The sequence below is a fragment of the Alexandromys fortis genome, unplaced genomic scaffold (assembly GCF_014885135.2).
Source record: "Alexandromys fortis isolate MF-2015 unplaced genomic scaffold, M_Fortis_MF-2015_v1.1 scaffold_64, whole genome shotgun sequence".
In the NCBI taxonomy this organism is placed as follows: Eukaryota; Metazoa; Chordata; class Mammalia; order Rodentia; family Cricetidae; genus Alexandromys; species Alexandromys fortis.
The window spans coordinates 3,052,556-3,066,455 of record NW_026067976.1 but is presented as its reverse complement, the minus strand read 5'-3'; the positions used below and the strand labels follow the sequence as shown (position 1 = coordinate 3,066,455).

The 13,900-nt window shown below is 38.5% G+C and overlaps 1 protein-coding gene across 2 annotated transcripts in view; it reads left to right on the top strand.

Moving 5' to 3' along the window:
• Positions 1-13,900, top strand: part of Dennd4c (DENN domain containing 4C) — a 97,304-nt gene that overhangs the window by 21,719 nt on the left and 61,685 nt on the right. For both annotated transcript variants that reach the window (XM_050157361.1, XM_050157360.1), the window contains exons 3-5: positions 9,096-9,348; positions 11,140-11,209; positions 12,916-13,085. In XM_050157361.1, the coding sequence (XP_050013318.1) occupies positions 9,096-9,348; positions 11,140-11,209; positions 12,916-13,085 (493 nt within the window). The remainder of the gene's footprint in view (positions 1-9,095; positions 9,349-11,139; positions 11,210-12,915; positions 13,086-13,900) is intronic.

Genomic DNA, 13,900 nt, shown 5'->3' with positions numbered 1-13,900 from the left:
AACGAGAGAGTCAGCTTTCTCTTTCTGTCATGACTTAATGATTGAACTCAGTTTGTTAGGATTAATGGCAGGGGTCTCTACCTGCTGAGACTTAAGTTTTGAGACAGGATCTTGTGTATACCAGGCTGACTTCAAACTTGCTGTATAGCTGAAGATGGTCTTACACGCGATCCTTTTGCCTCCACCTTCCCAGTGTTAAGAATGAACTTGTGTGTGACTTGCACACACACACTTCTGCATATAAATTTAGATTATGCATGTGTGAGAAAATGAGTGACATTTGTTTTTCTGATTCTGGCTCCAATTCTGGTAGATAATGGCCACTTGTATGCAATACTCTACAAATGAGATAATTTCATTCATCATGGCAGAATAAAATTGCATTGTGTTTCTGTACTGCATTTTTTTCGTTTTATCCATGCATCTGTTGATGGGCACCTAGCCTTTTGTCACCTGTTGTGAGTAGTGCTGTGATAAGCACGAGTATGCAGCGTGTCGCTGTAGTATGCCTGCTTTGATTCCTTTGGGTGTACACCCAAGAGGGGGCTAACTAGGTAGTGTACTAGTTCTGTTTTTAATTTTTTGAGCAACTTCCATATTGATTTCCATGGTGGCAGGAATAACTTATATTACCACTAACAGCTTAAGAAGATTTCTTTCCCCCTTATTCTTTCATTATTTAAGTTTTCTTGACTATAGTCATTTTTACTGGCGTGAAATGGAAACTTTAAAAAAGATTATTAGATTTTACTTGTGTTTGTGTATGTGTGTTGGGGGGGTGCCACAGTGTACACGCAGAGGTGAGAGGATGTGTGTAAGTCAGTTCTCTTCTTCCATGTAGATCCTGGCTATCAAGCTTAGGTCATCAGGCGTGGTGGCATGTACTGGGCCATTAATTGACTCTTGGTTCATTACACCAAGCATTTTCTTTGTTATATCGCTTTTAATTTCATGCAGTCATGGTTGTCAATTCTTACTATTATTTCTTGAGCTATTGGGTCTTACTGAGAAGATCATTAACTGTGTGTCCCCAAGTGGTTTCATTTAGTACTTTCAGTGTTTAATATCTTATATTTTAACATGTAATATATTTTAAATTGACTTTTGCACAGGGTAAGAAATTTCGTTCCTCTGTGTATGGTTTTGAGTTTTATTGGTAGCATTTATTGAAGAAGTTTTCTTTTTTCCTGGTGTGTGTTTTTGACATCTTTGTCAGGCATCAGGGAGTTGAAGCTGCATGGGTTCATTTCTAGGTCCTGTATTTTCTTTTCTTAAATTACTTATTTTTATGTTCATTGGTATTTTGCCTGTGCAAGGGTGTTGGGAACTGTAGTTAGAGACAGTTGTGAATTTTCATGAGGGTGCTGGAAATTGAGCTTGGGTTCGCTGGAAGAACTGTCAGTGCTCCTAACTGCTGAGCCATCTCTCCATCCCTGTATTCCACTATTCTAGTATCTGCTTTTGTGGCAAAGTATAAGCACAGATCATATGGTCTGCAAATAGGGGTAATTTGAATTCTTTCTTTTCTATTTGTATCCCTTTTATTTACATTATTTTCTTACATTATTGCTTTGGGTAATAATAAGTTTAGCACTTAACTGTATGATTGAGAAAAAAGTTGACATTCATATCCATTGTCTGGTGTTGTAATAGGAGCGGCGGGGCTGCGTCCTCAGCACCCCGGCCGCCTGGCTAGCTTATGCCCCAAAATAACAACACACAAACTGTATCTTTTAAACACTGCTTGGCCCATTTCTATCTAGCCTCTTCTAGGCTAATTCTCACATATTAATTTAGCCCATTTCTAATCATCTGTGTAGCACTGCTAGGTGCGCTTACCGGGAAGATTCTAGCCTACGTCCTTCCTGGGTCGGAGCTGCCTGGGAGAGAGGAGCCTGGCATCTCTGCTCCAGAGAGCAGAGCTGTCAAGTCTGAGCTCACTTCCTCTTCCTCCCAGCATTTTGTTCTGTTTACTCCACCCACCTATGTTCTAACCAATCAGGGCCGAGGCAGTTTCTTTATTTGATCAATGACCTTCCTCCATCAGTTTGGCTTTACAGGAAAGTCTTCTCGTATTTTTCCCCAATGTAATATTAGCTTTTGGTTTATATAAAGAGTACCTGCTATTATTTATTCTTAGATTTTTGCTATTACAATTTTTTCTTTTTATTTCTTTCATTAATTTATTAATCCATCCACCCATTTATTTGTTTATTTTTTGAGATAGGGTCTTACTAGGTTACCTTGTCTGACCTGGAATTCACAATGATCCACTTGCCTCTGCTTCAGGAGTGCTAGAATTAAAGGAGCATGTCACTATGCCCAGCTTCTTCAGGGCTTTTATTATGAAGGGATGTTGAGTTTTTTTTTTTAATCCATTGTGATGATCATTTGATTTTGTGCTTTATTTATGTCCTACATCATGTTTATTGACTTGCATATGTTGAATCATCCATTCCTTTCTGTAATGAAATCAAGTTGATTGTGTTTTTTTGTTGTTGTTACTTTTGTGTGTATATTGTATGCTTGTCCATATGCAAGCACTGCTCATGTGCTGCAGTGAGCTTGTGGGTGGCCACACAACATTCCAGAGTTGGTCCTCTCCTTCCACCATGGATTACAGAGATTCAACTGGTTTTAATTGGTAGCTCAGGTTTGAAACCCACTCTGTGGCCCAGGTTGGCCTTGAACTCATGATACTGCTTCTGACATTTAAAATTGTGATTACAGTGTGCACCACCATATCTGTCTTATTCTTGCTTATCTAAGACTGGGGCGTACCATTTATTTGAGATCTTGCTCTGACTCTGGTTTTTAACTTCATCCATACGTCCATCTGTCTGTCTGTCCATCTGTCCATCTATCCAGTGCTGTGTATATGTGTGTGTGAGAGAGTGGACACATATTAGTGGTATGTGAGTGAAAAAAAGAAATAAAAAGGAAAGGGCATGACTGCTCCTAGGAGTGGTGGAGGAGAAAGTTTATTACAGATATGTGGGAGAGCACAGTCAGAGGCAGGGATACCTGGGGGAGTCTGGAATGGACATGACCAGACTGAGCTGGGCCATGTGAGGAGAGGGAGGGGAACCAGGTGCAGCAGCCAGGAGGCCAAAGGTACAAAAAGGGGCAGGAAACCAAAATGTCCGGATTATATAGGGAAGAGCCTCTGGGCTGGAGAAGTTCAGGGTAGAGGCTGGGGTATCCTCCCATCTATACCCTGTAACAGGTAGGGACTGATGGCTGCTGGGAGAAGCTGACTGCCAGGTCCGCCTTGATATGTTAAATAAGCACCCTAGTCATTTGTTCTGGGTTTGAAACTTAACAATGTGCATCTGGAGATCACTGAACTATGTTGCTATGTTGCTACCCTTGATTTGTTTTATTATTATTTTTCTTTTAGACCTACCTTTGCTATATTCCAAAGGTCTGGTAAATTATATGTACTACTTCCTACCCCCATCCCCACACAAGACTTACATTAATTATAAACTGTTGGTCTATTAGCTCAATCTTATTATTAACTAGCTCTTAGAATTTAAATTAACCCATAATTCTTGTCTATGTTTAACCACGTGACTTGGTACCTTTTTTCAGTCAGGCATTCTCATCTTGCTTCCTCTGTGTCTGGCTGGTAACTGACTCTCCACCTTTCCTCTTCCCAGAATTTGCTTAGTCTGATTGCCCCCGCTTATACTTCCTGCTTATCTACTGGCCAATCTGTGTTTTATTAAGTCAGTATGAGTGACAAATCTTTACAGTGTACAAGAGCATTATCCCTTTGTTTGTAGTTTATATTGCTATTGATATTTCCTTTTTGCTTCATTTTCTGGGTTGCTGAGGATTAAATCCAAAGCAATATACATGATGACATGTGCTCTAATACTGAGTGAGCAACATATACAGCCCCTGTTCTTTTGAGACAGGGCCTCACTATGTAGATCAAGCTGGTCTGGAACTTGCTGTGATGACCCAATCCCTCTTACTTTGGCCTCCTGAATTCTTGAATTACTGCCAGTCTATTGGTATTAATTTTTCCCTTTTTTTTTCTGGTATAGTCTGATAATATACTAGAAAATTATTTCAATTTTTGTTTTGTTAAAACTTGGCTAAAAAAATAAAATTAGGTATTGTGGTGCATGCCTGTAGGTGGACTTTTCTGTCCCACTTGCCAACTCCCAAATAACTACACGGTGTAGTCGGAGACTGCTCTTTTGTTTCCCAGCTGCCCAGACCCAAAATAACCATACAGAAACTGTATTAATTAAAACATATTTCTAGCTTATGCATATTTCTAGCTAACACTTACATCTTAAATTAACCCATTTCTATTAATCTGTATATTTCCACATGGTTGTGGCCTACCAGTAAGGTTCCATCTGGCATCTGCCTACTGTGGAGGCTAAATGGCTTCTCCTGACTCCGCCTACTCTGTCCTCTATCTGCTTGGAATTCCCGCCTTGCCCTATTCTGTGCTGCAGTAGGTCCAAAGTAGCTTCTTTATTAACCAGTGGCATTCACTGCATATAGAGGGGAATCCCACATCAACGTGGAGACTTCTTATTTATTAATTATGAAAGCTTGACTGACAGCTTAGGCTTGTTTTTAACTAGCTCTTATAACTTAAATTAACTTATTTCTATTAATTTGCTTTCTGCCTCGTGGTTTTATTATCTTTATGCTGTACTATCCATGCTGCTTCCTCCATGCCTGACTGGCAGCTCTGCCCTCTTTCCGGTGTTCTCTCTGCTCCGAAAACCCTGCCTAGCTGTTGACAACTTATTAAACCAGTCTGGATGACACATATTCACAGTGTATAAAAAGATTATTCCACAACATATGCCTTTAATCCCACTTGCAGAGGCAGGTGAAGGGTGGATTTCTGTGAGTCTGAGGCCAGCCTGGTCTACAGAGTAAGTTTCAGGGCAGCCAGAGATACATAATAGAGACAAAGTTCACAGGATGCTGAGGTGAATATTATACAGCTGTTAGATGACATTCTACAGAATTTTTCTGTTTGATTTATGGCACAGTTTAAATCTGAAGTTTGTTGATTTGGTGTATCTGCTGATGAAAGAACAGTATTTCAGTACCCCATATTATCGTATCTGGTCTTATCTATCCCTTGTGTTCAGTAGTGTTTGGGTATTTATGACTATTTCATTTATTCGTTTTTCTGTTTCTCTCTGTGTGTACAATGTGTCTGTGTTTGTTGGATACTTGTGTGCTCTTGTTCACATAATGGAGGCCAGAATGGGGTGTAGGGTAACTTACTCAGTTTCCTCCGATTCCTTTGAGAAGCAGGGTCTCTCCCTGAACCTGGAACTTGTGTTTTCTCAGCTGGATGGACCCAGGAAGCCCTGATGATCTTTCATTCTATCTACCTCTGGCTCTTGCATTGATACTGGGATCGGAACTCTAGTCCTCAGGATTGTTATGGAGGAAGCACTCTTAGCCACTATGCTGTCTCTCCAGCCCCCAACTGTAATTGTAATTTGGTAGCTTGTTCTTTCTGATAGCATGTAAGGACTTGATATTTTCTAAATAATTTCGACTTGAAGTCTGAATGAATATAGGTAGTCCTGCTTGCTTTCAGATTCTCTTTTCTTGGAGTATTGCTTTATATCATTCCACGTTCCATCTGTGTGTTTTTGAGTGTTCTGCATACAACAAACAGTTGACTCTTATTTTTAATGCCCTCAGCCATTGTAGACCAGTATGGCCTTGAACGCAGAGATCTGCCTGCCTCCCAAGTTCTGGAAGTAAAGACATGCACCATCACTACCTGGCTGTTTTCTTAATTCTCATGTTTTTTTTTTTTTTTTTTTTTTTTTTTTTTTTTTTTTTGCTTAAGGCCTTGTGAATGCAGGAATAGTGAATTAATTGCCTTACTCTGAACAGCTGTTTGTAACTCCAGTCCCAAGGGATCTGATGCCCTCTTCTGGCTTCCGAGGGTACCGAATATGCATGGTGCACAGACATACTTGCAGGCAAAACATTCATCCACATAAAGTGAAAATAAGTAAATCAGAAAAATGGGTAGACTTACAGCCCTACACGGCTGTGATCCATAAGCTTCTGCATACTTATTTTGAGTTTTAAATTTAAGGCTTATCTTTTTTAATCTGTCTGCGTCTGCCATGTGCATGTAGGTGCCTGACGGGGCTAGAAGAAAGTGTTGGAAATCCTGGAGTTGGGTTTCAGGTGGTTGTGATCTGATGTAGATCTGGGAACCTAATGGGTCCTATGAAAGAGCAGTACATGCTTTAACCTCTGAGCCTGCTCTCCAGCCCCTCATTGTTGTTTCTGTTCACTTAGTTGCTGATAGAGTCTTGATTTAAATTGCTAGGCCTTTAGAATAGATGTTAAAATTTGGTTGACCTTTTAAGAGCTTTGTGTAACTAATGTTGACAGATTACTCACACATTTACTCAGTTTTTTTAAGTCACTATAATCCATTTTAGAATATTTTTATCTCCCCCAAAAGAAACCCTGTACCTAATTGGCAGGCACTTGCTAATGTTCTGGTTCCCATCTACTCTTAGGAAGTTACTATTCTGCTTTCTGTCTCTGAACACCTGCCTCTTCTGGGCACATCGTATAAATGCAGTCCTACTAGGCATGCTTTTCTAAATTGCCTTCCTTCACTTGACAAGGGTGGAATTTTCCATATAGTCCATTGTTTTAATTGCTGGACAGTAGTAGTTTCTTGTGAATGTTCATATTTTGTCTTCAATAGTTAGTGGGCATTTGATTTCCCCCTCCACATTTTGGCTACTGTAATGATTTTATGAGCATTTGTGTTTTTATTTGTCTTGGTTGTATACCCATAGTAGACTGCTTGCTTCTTTGGAAGTTTTTGAAGATGCATCAAACTGTTTTCTAAATCAAGTACTTTTCATCAGTAGTATATGAGGATTCATTTTTTTCTACATCCTCACCAATACTTATTTGTCTTTAAAAAAATGTGTATTTCTCTCTCTCTCTCTCTCTCTCTCTCTCTCTCTCTCTCTCTCTCTCTCTCTCTCTCTGTGTGTGTGTGTATGTATGTATATTTATATATATACATACACACACATATCTGTATGTGTTCTGATGCTCTTGGGGGCCAGGAGGAGGCATCAGATCTGGAGCTTGAGTTTTAGTGGCAGTGAATTATCTGACATGATTGCTGGGATCTGAGTAGCAAGTACTCTTACCTGCAGAGCATCTCTCTAGCCCTCTTATTTGTCTTTCTGTTTTGTTCTTGAGACAGACTCTCTCTGTTCCTGGCTGTCTAGGACTTACTGTGTAAATCAGATTGGCCCAAATTCACAAGACTCTACCTGCCCCTGCCTCCTGAGTGCTGTGACAAAAGGCGAGTGCTACCATACCCTGACCTCTTACCTTTCTGATGATTTTCTTCTCATAGAACATGAAATAATAGCTCATCATTTCTATTTTTGCTATCTGACATACTCAGCAACTTCATGTGTTTTGGCCACTTGCATGTTTTTGCCTACTTGAAAAAAATAGGGACATTTCATTTTAAGCATTTTAAAAAAATAGTGTTTGTTTCTGGAGACATGGCCTAGCTGCACAGTCCGGTCTGATCTAGAGCTTTTAGTTCTGCCTAGTTGTTCCAAGTCCTGGCAAAAAAGTTTAGTTTAAAATAGTTTTAACCTGACTCAGAAACTATAAGGGTAACAGAGTTCTCATACACCCTTCACCTATCTTTGTGCCATTTTGTTTATATGTTTTATTTAAAATTTTACTTATTTTTTCTTCTTATTTGTGTGTTTGTTTATTTTATGTGTGGGGTGCTTTGTGTCATGTGTGTCTGGGCACTATATATGTGCTTAGTGCCCTTTGAGACCAGAAGAGGGCATCAGATCTCCCAGAGCTAGAGTTACAGGTGATTGTGATCCACCTTGTAGGTGCTCTATTGGAAGAGTAGCAGAGCTCTAACCACTGACCCAATCTCTCCGGCCCCACTTACTTTTTTTTTTTTTTTTTTTGAGACAGGGTCTCACTATGTAGCTTTGACTGGCCTGGAATTCATGTACATTACTTAGAGATCTGTTTGCCTCTGCTCCCTTAGTGCTGGGATTAAAGGTATGCATCACCACACCTGCCCCATTTTATTTTCCTGAGAAAGTCTAATTATCTATTTCTGTGACCTCAGCCTTATAAATGCTGGGAATAAAAAGTGTGTGCCTCTGTGTCCTGTTGTGTGATCATTTAAAAATTGTGTTATCTTATGTGACTTGCAGTTTTTTTCACATTTCATATATACTTTTTACTTCTTTTGAAATTATATTTTAAAAAATATTTTGTGTATGTGTGCACACGCGCGCAAATATGTGTGTGTGGGTACATGTGGAGTTCATCCTACAGGACTCAGTTTCCACCATGTGGGTCTCTCAGCGATGAGAGCTGAGGTTGAGCTTGACAGTAAGTGCTCTTGCCCACTGGGCCACCTCTCAAGCTAGAGTGTTTTGGTTTTTTGAGATAGGATCTTGCTTTGTTACCCAGGCAGTGTGTCCGAGGCAGGTCTTTGACTTTGTCAGTCTTGTGCATCAGTGGGAATACTTGGCACATTTTACATACTTGATGGTAGGAATCATTTATGAATGGATGGATTTGTGACTTGCTTTATTTCCCTGGCCTGGAACTAGCTCTGTAGAACAGACTGACTTTGAACTCACAGAGGTCCTCCTGCCTCTGCCTCCCTAGTGAGTGGGACTCACTTGGTCTCAGGACTTTTAAAAATAAAAGTTTGACAGGAATTGGGAAGGACATTTTTCAGAAACCATCTGGATTGAGAACTCCATAGAATTTCTGAAGCCTGACCAGAGGATGTCTGTGGTGTTCCATTGTCTTGCTTAGGTTTCTTGTCATAAAAAATTGAATTGCTCAGTCCAGTTTTGTTTCTTAAATCGTGTTCTAGCTTTTGAAAAACAATCCAGGATTTATAATTCCTAAAGTAGTAATTTTAGTTTTCGTTTCTGGTTGAAGTTTGGAGAGGGACAGGAATGACCAAAGTTTTCTTTGCTCATTTCAAGAAGAAAACAGCATTAATCTTAAACCCTTTCTCTCCCTTTCCCCCTGCCATGCAGAGTGCTATACGAAGGGAAAGAAAGGCTTATTCCAGGATGTGAAGTGATCCAAGCCACGCCCTATGGTCGCTGTGCCAACGTCAACAATAGTTCAACTACTTCACAGAGAATTTTTATCACCTATCGCAGGGCTCCCCCAGCTCGGTCCCAGAATTCCTTGGCTGTAACTGACATCTGTGTTATAATCACCAGTAAAGGGGAAACCCCTCCTCATACTTTCTGCAAAGTCGATAAGAATTTAAACTGTGGCATGGTAAGACAGAGTTGCTTCCTTTTCAAACTTCTGTTTGGGAATAATCCAAAAATGTTAATATTGGTTCTATAGTTTATTTTCACATTTTTATGATTCTTGATTATGTTTTTCTCTATTTCTTTAATTTGAAAAAGACCTGTGATTCTGGTGATCAAGCCAGGGGTTTGTGCATGCTAGACTAACTCCTTTGTTAAGGAGTCCTAGCTGTTTCTTCCTAATGTGCATAAATCATCATTTTTAATATTCTGATACACATAGACAAAGTGTAATTTATGCTTGGAATTTTATGTATGTCTGTGTATATCTTAATATTGTCTGTTATATCAACACAGAGATTTAACTTCTGGATTTCAATAGTAGCGCTAAAGACAGTTGCAGATAGATTGGGTGGAAACTCTCCTTAGAGTTATTTATTTTACCTAATGTGGTTTTATATGCTTACTTTTTGAAAGGGTTAATAAAACTCAGTCATGACTGTAATCCCAGGACTCAGGAGTTCAAAACCAATTTTGGCTGAATAGGGTTTTCCCAGGCCAGTATAAGCCACAAATCAGACCCTTCTTCAAATAAGCACACAGAGTTGTGGAGAAGGAAATTGGGCATACACATTTGGTTTATAGTTTTATAAGACTAACGCTTATTTTTGGGTCAGGTTTATCTTGAAGATAGGCAGAGATGTATGTATTTGTAACTGTTGGTGGGAGTGATGGCTTCATTGTCTCCTGGAGACTCAGCCTTTCCTGCTTTGGGCCCCAATATTTGTTCTTTCAAACACTAGTAGTATCTGAATGACCACAGAACTGTAAGCTTTTGAAAACCATATTTTACTGTGTGCGTGCATGAGTATGCAGCCATCCATTTGTGCACACATGGAAGACAGAAGATCACTTTTGGGAATTAAGTCTCTTTTCAACATGAGGATCCCAATGATTGAACTCAGTTTGTCAGGATTAACAGTGAGCATCTTTGCCTGCTGAGCCATCATCCCACTGGCCTCATCAACTCTAAAGTTTTTGAAACTGTCTTAAAAAAACAAAAACAGACTTGTTTCTTTTCTTTTTCTCTTTTCTTTTTTTGTTTTTGTTTTTCGAGACGGTTTTTCTGTAGCTTTGGAGCCTGTCCAAGAACTAGCTCTTGTAGACCAGGCTGGCTTCGAACTTACAGAGATCCATTTGCCTCTACCTCCTGAGTGTTGGGATTAAAGTTGTGCATCACCACTGCCCGGCTTTGTTTCTTTTTTCTTTTTCTTTTTTTTTTTTTTTTTTTGCGTTGTCAACTGTATTTTTACTTTATTCCATAGCAACTCTTTAACAGAGTGTTTTGATTTTCTTATGGGTACTGGAATTGGACTCTACCACTGAGATACATTCCTACCCTTATAAATATAGAGACAGGGTCTCATGTATCCATTCCAGTCTGGTCTGGAAATGGCTGTGTAGGTGACCTTGAACTACAATGTCCTGACTTCTCCCTAGTGCCAAGTTAACAGTGTGCACCACCTTGCCTAGTTTTATGTGGCACTGGGGATCATGCCCAGGTTTCACAAATACCAGACAGGTACTAACTAAGACACCTAGCTCTTTTTGTTTTTAAAGACATGGTTTTGTAACCCAGAGTGGCTTCAGATTCACTACCCTCTGCTTCCTCATCCTGAATGTGGCAGATATTACAACTCCTGGCTAACTCGGAGTTTTAAATGACTTGTTTGGATAAATAGTCTCTAGATTACATTCAAAATCATCAGTTTCTTCTTTTCACTTTGTTTTTGAAAACTCAATTTATCTTTTACAGTGGGGTTCCAATGTGTTTCTGTGTTATAAGAAGTCTGTGCCTGCTTCAAATGCAATAGCATATAAGGCTGGTAAGTGAAGTGAAGATCTGTCCCAGTTGACAAACTAGTGGATGCTATCATTGGGCTGGCTAGAAAAGACAATATGTGTTCCCTTATATATTTGTGGAATTGGTTTATTTGTTAATTATTTATAAGTTTTAGCATGTAAAGGCTAAAGTTTTCTTAAATGCATTATATGCTGTAAGATTTACTAAAACCACCCTCTATATGTTATTAAATTTAAATTTTTGTCCAAGCAAGCATATGAGGCATAAGCCTCCGAGCTTTGGTTTACACTAATAAAATAGATTTAATAATTCAATGGAAATTTCTTTCTTTGATCTTTGTGTTTGGACAATCATAAAGGTGTCAAACTGCATCTTTACTTCTTATATTTCCTTCTCTTATCTTTGTGTGTCTGATTTGAACCACATGTTACTTGCCATGAAAGGTGGACTTGCTTCCTTTCTCTCTTGTTGCAAAGAATCAGCTATGTGGAGGAGAGGAGGGCCTGAGAAACTTTTCTGCCATGAAGTTTTTGGGAAATCTCTCGCCATACTCTAACTGCACACTAAAGTGTCAAGGGCTGTAAAGATTTAAGTGTGACTTCTTCATCCCACTGGTATGGTGGGATAAAATCTGGCAATACAGGTATGCTCCAGCTGTAAATAAAAGATACTGGAATGCTTCTTTGTGAAGAGAAGCAGTGCCAATTACTTTTTGCTTATGCAGTTTTCGAATTCAAATTTTATTTTAGGGAAATTAGGCAAATGCATATCTGAAAACTCTTTGATTGCCCTCATAAAACCACTCATACTAATGAATTAAACCATTTACTTTATATAAAACAAAGCAACAACTAATAAGAGATTCCGAATTATTTTAGAATATGACATTGCTGTAATATGTCCTTAATACAGAATACAAGTCTTTTCTTTGGAAGGGAGAAGGAATGGACAAAAAGTGCTCAAACTTAAAACATTTGCAGAAAGATTGCTAAAGTATTTATTTATTTAATTTTTTTTTTTTGCTAAAGTATTTAAATCTAAATTTTAGATTCTTATGAGATATTTTAGAATGCAGTGCTTTGGAGACTGAACTTGATTAAAATCTTACTTTCAAGTTCTTAGCTTGGAAGTGGGCTGTATATTGGTGACAGTACAGGCTAATTAATTGATGGTGTACAGCTCCTTTGTTCTGAAGGGCTCCATCAGGGCCCTCAGTGCTGCTGTCTGCCCCTCCTTCCTGGGTCTCACATATTCTGTCTTGGGCTCACGTTGAGTGCCGTTTACACTGCAGCTTTCAGCATTGGTATAGGGACTAGGATCACTTCTCTTGTCTTGCACTTTTAAATAACATTTATCACTTCTCTGAATTTTTTTCTAAAGACTAACTGAAATAATTAGTAAATTTTCCTTCTAACTTTCTTACCATTCTTCACAAGGTGCTAGGGTGATGACATATGTAGGTTAAAAAAATGTGTTGATTGGTGATCAAGATTGGCTGACTTCAGTCTTTACTAATATTCTTAATACATTTTCATGTTATAATTAAATATAAGTTCAGGGATAACATATAAAGGATAGATTGGGGATCTCAGTTTCTGTAAAATAAAACTAATTTTGAAATTTTACACATATTTCTAAGCAATTTGATATTATAATGTGCTATTAAGTATGTATTATGAATAATTTATATAAAATTTTTTTAAATGAACCTTATCCTTTTTCTGAAAGGTTTGATTTTTCGATATCCAGAAGAAGATTATGAGTCTTTTCCGCTCTCAGAATCTGTGCCTCTCTTCTGCCTTCCTATGGGAGCCACTATTGAATGCTGGGATCCTCAAACCAAATACCCACTTCCTGTTTTCTCAACATTTGTCTTGACAGGTTCTTCAGCTGAAAAGGTATATTTTGTACCTTATTGATGAAGCCTGTTTTGTCCATATTTTAATGTTGTAAAGTGGTTACTCTATGTTTTATTTGAATGCTAGGATAATTTGGATAAAAGACATTTCCATTCATACTATAACACCCATCATAAGAAGTGAGAAGTAACCAGACCCAAAGTCTGTACAACTCAGTGAACTTCTGTACAGTTAGAATTGGCAGACTTTGGGTCTGGTTAATTTTAGTATGTGTTTTTTATTTATTTCCAAGTTTTTTTTTTTTTTTTAAGATTTATTTATTTATTATGGATGCAATATTCTGTCTGTGTGTATGCCTGAAGGCCAGAAGAGGGCACCAGACCTCATTACAGATGGTTGTGAGCCACCATGTGGTTGCTGGGAATTGATCTCAGGACCTCTGGAAGAGCAGTCAGTGCTCTTAACCTCTGAGCCATCTCTCCAGCCCCATATTTCCAAGTTTTTTAAAACAATAAATAATGCATAAAAATTTTCAAAGTCAACATGATACTTGCAATTATATAATATGCTGATATTCCTGAGTGTTTTGAGAGAGCTATCTCCAAACACAGGTCTCAAAATAAGATTATGGTAATGATTTAAAGATATAGGTTTGGGAAGAGTCAGGATTTCATAAAACAACTGGATAACAAGACATTGAAATGATTGAAGGAAAATATTAAAGCCATTATGAATTAAATATGTAATTTAGCTGGGCCTCTTATCCCAGCACTTGGGAGGCTAGAGAGGCAAGCTGAGAGAGATCTGTGAGTTTGAGGCCAGCCTGGTCTACCTAGTGACTTCCAGGATATTCA